Here is a 13,087-nt window from a genome sequence, read left to right as displayed (position 1 = left end):
TTTAATTTATAATTTGTCTTAAATCTCATTTTGTAAAAAAAAAAAAAAAAATTGTGAATCGAATCGAATCGTGAAATCAAAATCGTGAATCGAATCGAATCGTGAGTTGAGTGAATCGTTACATCCCTAGTAAGAATAATACATCGTTCAGAACTGTAAAGGGTCTATTTGTGTGTTATATTTTTTTGTCTTCAATAGCGACATTAAAACACATTTTAGGCTTAATATTAAGAAATGTGCATTGTTCACAAGTAGAACTCAAAATAAAGTTTAAATTGAGCGGCAACCTCCCGCTCTCTCTCGTGAAGCCAACAAGGAAGTGACTTAAACTGTAATTCGTCAACTGGCCGCTATACTTAGTATAAAATATTTTTTATTTATTTAAATTTTTAATTTTAAATAAGCTAGTAAATAAATGTAATTACTCTTTTACAAGGAAATTAACTTATTATAATGTCTATTTTATGATTTAATTTTGCCACAATCTGCCACAATAAAACAGAAAGAAAAAAAGAAAAAGAAAAAAAGATAAAATTAAATAGAATAATAAATAACAGCAAATAAAAATAAAAAATATAAATATAAAATTATAATAAACCATAATTTTTAAATTCATAATTTTAATTTAACCACAAACCACTTTTCTGAGCAGGTACTTATATATGTGATTAATTAAATTCAATTAATTAATCAGTATATAATTTAATTAATTTGATTAAGCAGTTGCACTGATAAAAATATATTGGTACAAAAACATTCAAATCCAACAGATATTGTAAATCCATATGTGACCCTGGACCACAAAACCAGTCATTAGGGGCAATTTTTTGAAATTATACATCATCTGAAAGCTGAATAAATAAGATTCAGATTTTAAATAAGAGGATAGGACAATATTTGGCCGAGATACAACTATCTGAAAATCTGGAATCTGGGATAAAGAATTAAAGACTGAAATACCAGAAACAGATTGGTATGATATGTGGATAATACACCAAACTACTACCAGTTCACAAATATGTAGGGAGTTTTCATGGAAGTGCCTTATTCGCTTCTTCATAACACCTAAGATCAAAAGCAAACAAGTGTCCAGGCAGCAGGCTTGCCGGAGACAGTGTGGACAGTTAGAAGCGGATCACACACATATCTTTTGGAGTTGTGAGAAAATCCAATCATTTTGGAATGATGTGCAGGTAGTCATATCTGAAGTGTTTGGATACAAAATACCTAGAACCTCTTGGTTTTTATTTACGGGAAATATTAAAGGCATAGTATCTAAAAGCGACCAATATTTATGTAAGATTCTTCTTGTGGCTTGTAAAAAGACTATAACTAGGAATTGGCTTAAAGATATTACTCTGAATTGTAAACAATGGTTTGGGATAATTGAGGAAATCCTGTTAATGGAAGAACTTACATATACTTTAAAGATGAAAAAAAAAATGCTTTTAAAATGGGACTGGGAAAAGTGATTGATATATAGAGAACAAAAACATCCTCAGCTAAGTAAACAGTAATTGCTATAGCAATAGTTAACCTTGCCTAACTGGCCTTGTTGTTCTTTTTTCTCTCTCTTTTTTTCTCTTCTCTTTAACTGGGGGGATGGTACATATGTATGTGGATGTATGTATATTTGTGTATATGTGTTGATATGTATGTGTAAGTATACAACTGTGCACGCTGTAGCATATATTTGATACGTATATGTTAAATGTATGATTTCTCTTATCCCTTCCTGTTAAAAATGTTTATATTCATTGCTATTCTTTAAATTAAACTAATAAAAAAAAAGAAAATCTGGAATCTGAGGGAGCAAAAAAATCAAAATATTGAGAAAATCACCTTTAAAGTTGTCCAAATGAAGTTCTTAGCAATGTATATTACTAATCAAAAATTAAGTTTTGACATATTTACGGTAGGAAATTTACAAAATATCTTCATGGAACATGATCTTTACTTAATATCCTAATGATTTTTGGCATAAAAGAAAAATTGATAATTTTGACCCATACAATGTATTGTTGGCTATTGCTACAAATATACCCGTGCTACTTAAGACTGGTTTTGTGGTCCAGGGTCACATATGTAGTCGACAATTAAAATCTTGATGCAGTGCTTCATAGACAGGTTGGTAGGTGGTCTATAACGGTTGTCTAGGACGTATCTGTGTTTACGCTACAAATGAGAGGTTTGAGTGATGTTAATGGCAGGTGTATAGGGGGCCTATATGTCAGGGGGCATATGAAAAAAGACCATCCTTTAGTTCAGAACATTAGCAACTATAATCATCAATGCTCAGCAGTCAATTTCATGTGACAATATTTCAGCATGGCAGGATTTACTAGTATTTAATGAATGCAGACAATGATAAATGATAAACATGGACTCACTGTGTAGCCTGGGGCACAGATACAGGCCCCAGTCAGACTGTGGCAGTCTGCTCCATTAGCACACTGGCACGGCACTCTACATCCTTCTCCATAGTAACCCGGGGGACAGGTCTCATTGCAGTATAGACCCGTCCATCCGGCTGTACACAAGCATTCACCTGTCAGGGGGTGGCAGCTGAAAAAGAGAAAGACAGATCGACATTTAGGTACAAATATGCCTAAAGATACGTTGTGTATATGGCATCTAAACAGAAACACTTTGGTTTCCAGAACAAGGGAGCCAAATCTGAGGACTAAAACTATTTGAGTTAATCTATCCTGGTGTCTGTGAGCTCCACTCAGATAAATGGGGTGTCCTTTCTCTCCTTCATGTAGTAATGAGCCCCAGTGTCTCAGGGCCTAATCTACCCATACCAGGCATTAACATTGCATTAGCCAGGAACGCGGCTAAGAAATAATGAATGAAGCACAGGTCGTGATAAAGAGCAAGTGCTATGCTACTGTTGAAAGGTGTTCGAATTTTTTTTTTGACTTGCAAGTCAAATGAAGTCAAAAGGAGCTCTCTACTCACCCATGGCTCCAGAGGTTAACTCGAGAAAAGTTGGCTAAAAAAGTAATGATTGTAGGACTGAAGGAGTGGACTCCACAAAGATGTATTGTTTGTATTTAAGTAATCAGTAATTTTTGTACTGTCTATTTCTTGATCTTTTTGTCTGCAGACTTTTTTTGGCAAATATTTATATATATATACATATGAAATTAATTTGATTAACAAGGACATAATGTAATTAATTCAAATATTTTTTACGCAATTGACAGTCCTTGATACAATGCATCCAGAAATATACCGGTTTACAAATTTTAGACAAATGTAGAATTTCTTTTCTTTGCAGGGAAATAATTCTCTCCACTCTCCTCACAAACGATTGGATATGCGCCTGATAGTGCACATTTATCTAGGTTAAATGTTTAAACTAACATTGTGATATGCTTTAAGTATTTTATATCTATAGATTTTATTTTTGGCAAGTCGTAATTACAACATCGTATGTAGAGCCGACCGATATATCATTTTGCCAATATTATCGGCCGATATGAGCCTGTCGCATATATATCGGTATCGGCGAATATTAGAGTAATTAAATTACTGCAAGATTCTTACTGAAATTTCATGTTATGAACAATATTAAAATTCTTTACTATTTTGTCTAAATTAACAATAAATAAATAAATAAATACAGCACTAAAAACTAAAAATGTTTTAAATGCTACAAATGAATTTAGGCATCACAATATTTTAGAATACAACATAGATATTTGTTTTAAGATTGGCTAAAGATTACATTTAATAGTATTAAAAACTAGATCATTAATTTTAAGTGAGCATTAAATGATAACAAAGGTAATCTAACTGTAAAATAGGGCATATGAGCATACAAAATAAAAAAATCAATATTGGCCAATATCAATAAATAATAAAAAAACTGTAATATCAGATGATAACCATTATGGTACTGATATGCATTCCTAGTCCATTGATTCTCATCAATTCCAAGGTTATCATTCTAGTGTGGTCTACTGACGTGTGGTAGCGTGTCTCACCTGAGTGTGTTGGTGGCGTTACAGGGGCAGTATTTGTCACAGATGAGACCGTAGAGGCCTGGTGGACAGAACCTGTCCTGGCAGTGAGGCCCTTTGAATCCTGTATCACACAAACACGCTCCGTTGATGTGGTAACACTTGGCCCCATTCTGACAATCACAGTGAAGGGCACACTGGGGTCCGTATTTGCCGACCGGACACTCTTCCTGGCACCTGGGAACAGTGAGGGAAGAAAACCCCAAAACAATGTTTTGTATGCATTATTCGTTACTCAGAGCGGCTCTGTAAGAAAAAGGAGCCCGTCAGAATAACACAAGCAGAATTAGTAGACTACAGAATCATTCTAATCTAAGGGTCAAGGATCAAAGCTTTGGGCATCTTCTTTGGTACTTCAGGTTCATTAGCCCTTGGCTTCACCTGGGACTGCAGTCATTAATTACTGTGAATACAATTAGACCCCGGCTCATTCTCACTGTTGAATAGCAAAGTGACTTAAGGAACAACGACTTCCACAAGATCTTCAATATACAATCCTGGCAGAACATCAATCTTGAGTGTCCAAAGAAGCCATTAGGAGACAGATAAATAGCTCAATTAAATTATAAAATGGACTGGGTATGTTTCATGTTGAAATTACACCAGCGTCGTTTGTATCAGGAGAGACGGGTGTGAGAAGGACTTACGGGAAGGGAGGAGGGGGTACTAACGCAATCTGAGTTATTCCTGCTGGACTAATTCACCTGTCACAGACCAAATGAATGAGGGCAATTTTGTTAAATATAAGAGGATAAGAAGTGTCTGTCCTGAAAGTGTTTTCATTCTGCAGACAATCACTTTACTGCGCTAATAAACCCTAAGCTGCTGCAGAAGACATGGAGAAATAAAGGCACTGAGCAATTTCAATTGGATCCTAATAAAACTCCATTACTGGTAATTAATGGGCAGAAACTTAACAGACCAGTGCGGATCTCGGAGTGGGATCAGTCGACACAGGGAATGTAAACACAGGGCAGTAAAAAAAACAATTAATCAATTATTCAGCAACCAAATTTTGCAGGCTTGCTAACAAACTGCTTTTGTGGTAGTTTTTTTTTTAAAGACACTGGGTATTTATTTTACCTGTGGCCACTGTATCCTGCAATACACTGGCACTGTCCTGTAATGTGGTCACACAGTCCTCCATTGCGGCACGAGCATTCCTTGCTGCAGTTGATCCCGTATTTGCCGAATGGGCATGGCTGGGCACACACAGACCCCTGTCCAGAAAGAGGGCAGAGAAAATTTGGGAATCAAATGAAAGTCAATCACGACCATTAAAGCTGCACTGATTTATATAGGAACAATTCACTCAAATAAATTCAGTCATCATCTACTCCCCATTTCAAACCCATATGACTTACTTTCTTTCAATAGGAGAAACTCTTTAAAGGTCCTTTCACACCACGAAAGATAACTACTGTATAGCAATAACTATACTTTATAATACTTTTTAACTACTAACTTTAAATGATCCAACTTTTTAAAGAAGGGTAGCTTCTGATTCGCTGTCAATGGAAAAAATCTTCTTAAAGTGATTCCAACAATATTGTTCCTCTGTGTCATTATTGTTGTAGCTGTGGTGTGGACTTCATATTATCATGGAATTAGAACAATTATTAAAACATTATAGTTATATTTACCATCCTTGGTGTGAACATTTAGAATAGCATTTCTCATAAAGGTTTGAAACAACAGAGGGAATAAAGGATTTTAGATGAACATACAGTATATAGAATCAGTGTATTTAATCTATAGAATTAAAGAATTATGCAGAAACACATAATTTGGCCCTCTAAAAAGGCCATATTTTATATATCTGTAGCCACTTATGCAAAGCTGATGATAGTACACGATCACTATCTGATCCAGTCTTTGCTACTGTACCTTTAAGACCTTTAAGCAAGGTTCCTTAATCATTGAATAGGAATTGAATCATTGAATTTATATGTAAACAGCTCATATGATAATGAACATACACAGTTATGAGGCCAATACTATTACAATTACTAAATGACCCATTTTTGCAGTTTCGTTTTAATAAACGATGAACTGAAGATAGAGCATTGCTTTGTGAATATTAGAGTATGTCTACATACTGTATCACATTGGACTCTTTTCAGAAGAGAAAGGAAACTTGTGTTTTAGATATGTCCTCTTTACGAGTTTGAGATGATGCAAAAGGAGCAATAATGAGGCTCAGCAAACTTCACACAATTTTCTTCCAAATAATAACTTCAGCTGCTCTGCGAGACTCAGATCAGTGTCATTTCTTCCCCACTTAGGTTTGTGCATGTATCTACATTCAGATTCTCCTCCACCCTTCCTTCATTTACCTCTTAAACTCTTTCACCTTCCCTCCGTTCACTTAACCCTCCCTTTCTCCTTCTAATTACCCTCTCTTTTCCTTCTTTACTTCCTTTTAAGCATGACTCACCTCCTCCGTTGCTTCAGTATCTTGCCCTTTTACTCTCCTTCACTTTCTGCCCCTCATTCCTTATCATCTGTCTCCTCATCTTTATTCCTCTCTGTTTCTTTTCTGTCTTTTATTCTCTCAGTCACTTTCCCTTTGTCACCCACTTCTCCACCCTTTCGGTCCCACTGTGTGCAGCTTCTTACCATCCATCCAGCAGGGCAGGAGCATTCTCCAGTGATGTGATGGCAGGTTCCTCCGTTCTGACAGGGGCAGCGCTGCTCGCACTGTGGCCCATGACTTCCAGAGGGACATCGCTCTCCACAGCTGCCGAACCACAAGAGCAAACACTTGAAACTCAGGCAGTCATTGCAAAAGATTGCAACATAAAACACAAAAACGTTCAAAGACTTTAGAACAAATGCTTCAAAAAAAAAATTTTTTTTTTTAAGTAACCTGACAAGAACTTCACAGTGTTTTCACTATGCTAACAATGAATATAGCGGGCGAGTACTGGAAAAAGTGGTATCGGTGCATCCCTAATATAGACAAAGGGTAAGTATATAGTATGTAGATTAGTATGGGAGACTGGGGCTAGTTGTCACATGGGGAAATACCCAGAAGGTTTTAGGTTAAAAATCTCCAGGCCCGAAACAATTGATTTTTCTATTTTAAAATGTAATTTATTTCTGTGACCGAGCGTGACCGGCTCTGAACTTCGTGTGTAATCAGACCAATAGATGGGCGAGACGTCACAGGCGGGTGACGTAGTGACCAGGAAACTATAAAAGCACGTGCGGTGAGACCAGCATCAGCTTCTAGGAATGAAGCAAGAGGAGCCAGGAGTGGCTCGCATGTCTAGGCCATAGAACCTGACGAAGGTTAGGGGCGTGGACCACCCTGCAGCGTCGCAGATGTCCTGCATTGAGATACCTGCCAGGAAGGCCTTAGAGGCCGCCACACTTCTCGTAGAGTGAGCCTTGACCCCGTGAGGTGGCACCATTGAGGCATTGACACTGTAGCTGGCAGCCCTTGCCATAGTATCCAGGCTCACATTGATCTTCACAGCGCCATCCTTGGTAGCCGTCTGTGCAGACACAGGCTCCTGTGATGGGGTTACACAGGGCCCCATTCTTGCACTGACAGCGGTTGCTGCAGTGGGGCCCCCAGTGGCCACTTTCACAACCTGAAACAGAGAAGAAGAAAGAACACTTTTTTACACCAGCCAACTAAAATGCCGCCACACTCCAGTCAGAGCTGAGGATGGAAACTTTTGCTTATCAGCACGACTCGGTTGTATTACATTCCAAACGGTGACCTGTAATCCTGGAATTTCCAAGACACAAGATTTGTGAAGTCATAGGATTTTATTACAGAACATATGCAAGTTTGTACAGTGTTTTGTCAATACAAGTGAATCCCACTGTGAGTGGGGATTAGCTAAAGCATAGATTATTTACATCCCCTAATATATTCTTTTTAAATTATCAACGAGCTAATACCATGCTGAAAGCCAATGCTATCAATAAAATGGGTGAAACTGCAAGAAGCTAATCTTGCAAACGCACCTAAAGTGGCCCAGAGATGCTATAAAAGACTGACAAAGTCATTCTTGTGTTTACACAGTATTAGCTAGCATAAACTGGGCCATAACCACCAAAGACATAAATTTTCGATTTTTTTTTCTTTTACATTTGTTTACACCCTTGCATAAATTTTACTGCATGTATCTGGAGATATTTTATTTGACTCTAAGAGCACTTTTGGTTTCCCTCATCACCACATACTTTAAAAATCAGTGTTAACTATTAACTCATGCTAACTTAGTGGATATTTCTGCATCATCACAACTGTTCAAATGTTTGAGGTCAATAAGACCTTTTTTTGAAAGAAATTAATTTTTTTATTCAGCAAGGATGCAATAAATTGATCAAGAGTGACAGTTAAGACATTTAAAATGTTACAAAATATGTGACCCTGGACCACAAAACCAGTCTTAAGTAGCACGGGTATATTTGTAGCAATAGCCAACAATACATTGTATGGGTCAAAATTATCGATTTTTCTTTTATGCCAAAACTCTTTAGGATATTAAGTATAAAGATCATGTTTCATGAAGATATTTTGTAAATTTCCTACGTAAATATATCAAAACTTAATTTTTGATTAGTAATATGCATTGCTAAGAACTTCATTTGGACAACTTTAAAGGCGATTTTCTCAATATTTGGATTTTTTTTGCACCCAGATTCCAGATTTTCAAATAGTTGTAGTTTAGCCAAATATTGTCCTATCCTAACAAATAGTACATCAATGGAAAGCATATTTATTCAGCTTTCAGATGATTGACCCTTTAAAAAAATTTACCCTTATGACTGGTTTTGTGGTCCAGGGTCACATATTTCTATTTCAAATAAATGCTGTTCTTTCAAACTTTCTATTAATCAAAGAATCCTGAAAACAACAGTATCATATTCAATTTTTTTTTAGCACCAAATCAGCATATTAGAATGATTTCTGAAGGATCATGTGACTAAGCATGGAATAATGGCTGCTGAAAATTCAGCTCTGCCATCACAATAATGAATTACATTTTAAAACATATTAAAATAGAAAACAACTATTTAATGTAAATAAATATTAAATTTGTCTGTATTTTTAATGAAATAAGTGAGCATAGCGACTTTTTTTTTTCAAAAACATAATTTCAAATTCTTACAGATTCAACATTTATGAATAGTATCTGTCATTTAGATGATGGTTTCATCCAAAGCAATATACAATATACAGTACCATATGATTTCCAAAGGGTGCCGCGACTAAAAAAAGGTTGGGAAACACTGATTTAAACAACCTCAGAAACTAGTCCATATTTAACCACTGAAGTGCCAGATGCTTGACTAAGCTCAGAAGGCTATTTTGAAAGTGGATGAAGCCCTAATGAAGACTGTGTGCTGCGAGACACTAGCGTCCGTCGTCTATGCCAGACAAACACGAGGTGGATGATCAGCACTTCGAGAAGACAGCTTGGCACAGAGGGGGGTCCTGGAACTGGCGCTGTGGCGAGTCTTTCCCAGGAGGTGCGACGTAGGCCGCATTAAGTAGCTCAAAGAGGGCAGGAGGCACGTTATTGATTTAAGTAAATCTGCTACGGATGAGTTCTCCTGTCGGTTGAGCTCTCACACCACACAAATGACCAGGGCACATTAAAGGCAGGAAACCTGCGGGAGGTCAGTGAAGACGGATGAGCCGCTCATCGTCTGCTCCGCTCGTAGTCAATCAGCACTCATCACGCTTCTCTTAGCTCTCCCACGCTGATGAGAGAAAAAGAGCAGAAAAACACAACACATCCACCATTTGCCTCACTCATCGGCCCCCGGACCTCGTCAACTCCCCATCAGCCACAAAGTGAGCGCTTCACTTTCAAACTGGGACGCAAACAGTTTCCCTCCCATTCAACACGGCAAATCCAAGTCCGCCGGCCTCTTCATCTGCAGCCATTCTGAATCATTGCGGAGGAGGACAAATAAAGTGGAAATCTAGACAGAGCTTAATTTGCACAAGTCTTTTTCTCTGGTGCTCAGAAGCAGCACAAAATGTTGCCATTGAAGACTCAAAGACTCTTTTCCCCCCACAGCGAGACGCCTCAGCACATTTCCTCCTAAAGCCCATTATCTCGGCCCGTCTCTTCTGCGTTTAGTTTCAGACTCGCCGCAGACAGTCTCTCACTGCGTGGCCCTCTGACAGCATTTAGCGGTGATTAAAGAGTCAGAGATCATTTGGTGCCACGGGCAAGGCTGTAAAACACAGTCTTATTCCTATTTCTCTGTGTTTAAAGTATCTAAAGAAAAGCTTCCATAAGGATGAGTCTAATCGGAGAAGAGATGAAGGAAGAGCGGATGAGGGCCCCGTTGGGGCAGTGGACGGTGTGTGTGGGCAGAGATTCAATGGAAAGTACACCAAACGGCCGACCTGCAACACAACCCCCATTAAAAGCGCTCAGCATTGCACAAACAGGCTAATCAAAGGGGTGTGTTTGGGGAGACAACCGATGCTCCTCTTCACAACAAACTTGCACCTTAAGGCATCAGGACTGAGCTGTGAGCGTGCGATTGTGTACTGTACTTTGATAAACAGTAAAATGTAATGGCCTGATTTGATCAGATGGTTGAGAAAGATCTCAGCGCAGGGCAGCGCCATGCACAATCCTGTGAAAATACCTAATGCTGCTACTTGAAGTTCTTTCATAAGTGTGGCAAGCTTTATTACAAAACAAGTGAAATCCCTTCAGCTGCAGGCCTGATTTAAAAATTATTAAGGCTGACAAGAAAAATTCTGTATGTATTTTGGTGCTACGTTCGGCCTTCAGAACTGTGTGCGCAGCTAAATAAACACGAACATCACAAAAGGCTAATTAGGGAGAATTCCAGAGTCTAAACTCTTGTATTTTCTATGAAGACAAAATATCTCACTCCTGTGGAATATAGAAGCCCTGCTTACGCTGTCTGTTTTTATTAAAAATCTGTTTTGTGTCGGAGCCATAGCCTTCAGGGTAGTGCACCTACATATTGCACAACTGCGCTTCATTTCTCTCCTCTTCTATCGCATCCTCAGACGGTTACTGTAAATGCATGTGCCCGCTGTGCACCGTTCTCCTGATGCCTCCGGGATGGCGTTTGCACTGACGGCTTGGGCCCGCCATCGCTGCTTGCAGCTATATTTTTTATTTTATTATTTGTTTGATATCACGTCAGCATCAAAGGCTATACTTTTTTATGACTAAAATGAGTGTAAAATCCATAAAAAACAGGTAAGTCAATTAATAAACATATTTAAAAGCGGCTCTTTGCATCCCTTCTCCTGTAGCATTCTCTGTCTCTCCTCAAACTGACATATAAAGCCAAAATGCCCAAAGATATAATTACATACAGAAAGATAAAACCTATACAATATCTTTAGATGTACTTTACTAAACACATCCTTTACTAAACTTTCTGAACAAAATCTCTGTCTGATGGAAGATGGAAGTTTTTCATCCTTCAATAAAAACACACACGTAGGTCTTGTATGGCCTATGACATTTTGCATATACCACTTCGTGACTTGATTTAAATGAATATATCAATCTTTTGTTAATCTACTATTTGCCCTTTTATCATCCAATTGATGGACCGCAGCCATCTAGATGTTTGTAACAGAGCCAAGGGTTTCTGAATCAGTGTAATAGGAAGCACTGTACAAGAGTGTGATTACACTGTCTCTATCACAGCACACAATGCCTCCAGGGCCAATTACTACTTCCTTGCACCCAGTCCAGCCCATTCCACTCTTTTAATTAAAGCTCCAGCGGTGGAGGGGAAGACTCTAGTCAACCCCTTACACCCAAGTTTGAGCTTTTGTGGTTAATGACTGGAGGAAGTGCATCCAGACAATTAAACCTGCAGATAAATGAAGATCCCAAAGCTTGGCAGCTGAACTCTTGTGTTTGGGTTCATCTCTGCTATGCCATGATGAATACAGGATGGGAGTTTGTCTCTACATGACAGAGTGTCTTAATTACTGAGCAATGTCACAGCACCGTGTGCTACGATGACGGTTAGAGTGAGACCTGTTTTGTGCCAGTTAAGTGTGTTTTTCAGAGCACAGGTTATACAGAATCCTTATTAAGTCACTGAAACAGTGTGCAGCTTCAAAGAAGACAAAAGTAAATTAAAGTATATGGGCAAAGTGGCATAAAAGATAGTTTTAAAATATACAGCGAACGGGAGATCCAAATGTGCTCTGATAAAATATTCTGTCCAGTGAGAAATAAGTGAAGATTCATATTCACTCAGAAACCTTGGCTGACTGGATTTAGACTGCAAGAATAGAATTTTTTAACAATTATAGGTCCTGCACTCCTATTACCTCACAGGTTTTCTGATTAGGGAGGAGGGAGAAGAAGAAAAACGGCCAAATTAGATCATTTCAATAATAAATAAATTTTCAAAACATCTCACAAAAGTTGTTCACATAGACCTCACATGACAACCTTTGGAGGTAGAGTAAATGCCATCCAATCATTTGTCTTAAAGGGGTCATATGATGTTGCTAAAAAGAACATTATTTTGTGTATTTGGTGTAATGAAATGTGTTTATGCGGTTTAAGGTTAAAAAAACACATTATTTTCCATTTTGAAACGCGTCGATTTTTACAAAGCTCATCGGTCTGAAAAGCGAGGTGTGCTGCGATTGGCCTGCTATCCAGTGCGTTGTGATTGGCCGAATACCTCAAGCATGTGACGGAAATGTTACGCCCCTTACCATACTGTGATGCCGTGTCCTGCCGGAGCGATGAGACAAAACCAATAAAGCCCATTATAAATGAGGCATTTGTTGCATCCATTGGGGACATAATTACGGATTATAATGACTTATACTGTCTTTTTACGCGTTGCATCGCGCCGCGTAAACATAAAACCATGTCTGCATTTGTGATCGGAGAAATGACAAACAACAAGAGCTACTCTACACTGCTCTTTTTTTTATTTTTATATATAAAAAAACATACTTACAGTCTGTGAGTCAGAACAGCCGGCATTGTAGTCTACACTACCAGGATCAGGAAACAGTCCTCCATAAAATGCGCTGGACACATCTGAATATT

General features: G+C 38.1%; 1 protein-coding gene across 1 annotated transcript in view; it reads right to left on the bottom strand.

The window, feature by feature from the left end:
- Nucleotides 1–13,087, bottom strand: part of megf11 (multiple EGF-like-domains 11) — a 136,744-nt gene that overhangs the window by 41,484 nt on the left and 82,173 nt on the right. Inside the window, exons 7-11 of the mRNA XM_016550543.1 lie at nucleotides 7,405–7,627; nucleotides 6,648–6,798; nucleotides 5,112–5,248; nucleotides 3,993–4,205; nucleotides 2,391–2,565 (exon numbers count right to left, since the gene is read on the bottom strand). Coding sequence (XP_016406029.1) covers nucleotides 2,391–2,565; nucleotides 3,993–4,205; nucleotides 5,112–5,248; nucleotides 6,648–6,798; nucleotides 7,405–7,627 — 899 coding nt within the window. The remainder of the gene's footprint in view (nucleotides 1–2,390; nucleotides 2,566–3,992; nucleotides 4,206–5,111; nucleotides 5,249–6,647; nucleotides 6,799–7,404; nucleotides 7,628–13,087) is intronic.

Source organism: Sinocyclocheilus rhinocerous, unplaced genomic scaffold, assembly GCF_001515625.1.
Source record: "Sinocyclocheilus rhinocerous isolate Xijiao unplaced genomic scaffold, SAMN03320098_v1.1 scaffold1938, whole genome shotgun sequence".
Lineage (NCBI taxonomy): Eukaryota > Metazoa > Chordata > Actinopteri > Cypriniformes > Cyprinidae > Sinocyclocheilus > Sinocyclocheilus rhinocerous.
This window is presented reverse-complemented; position numbering and strand designations above follow the sequence as displayed.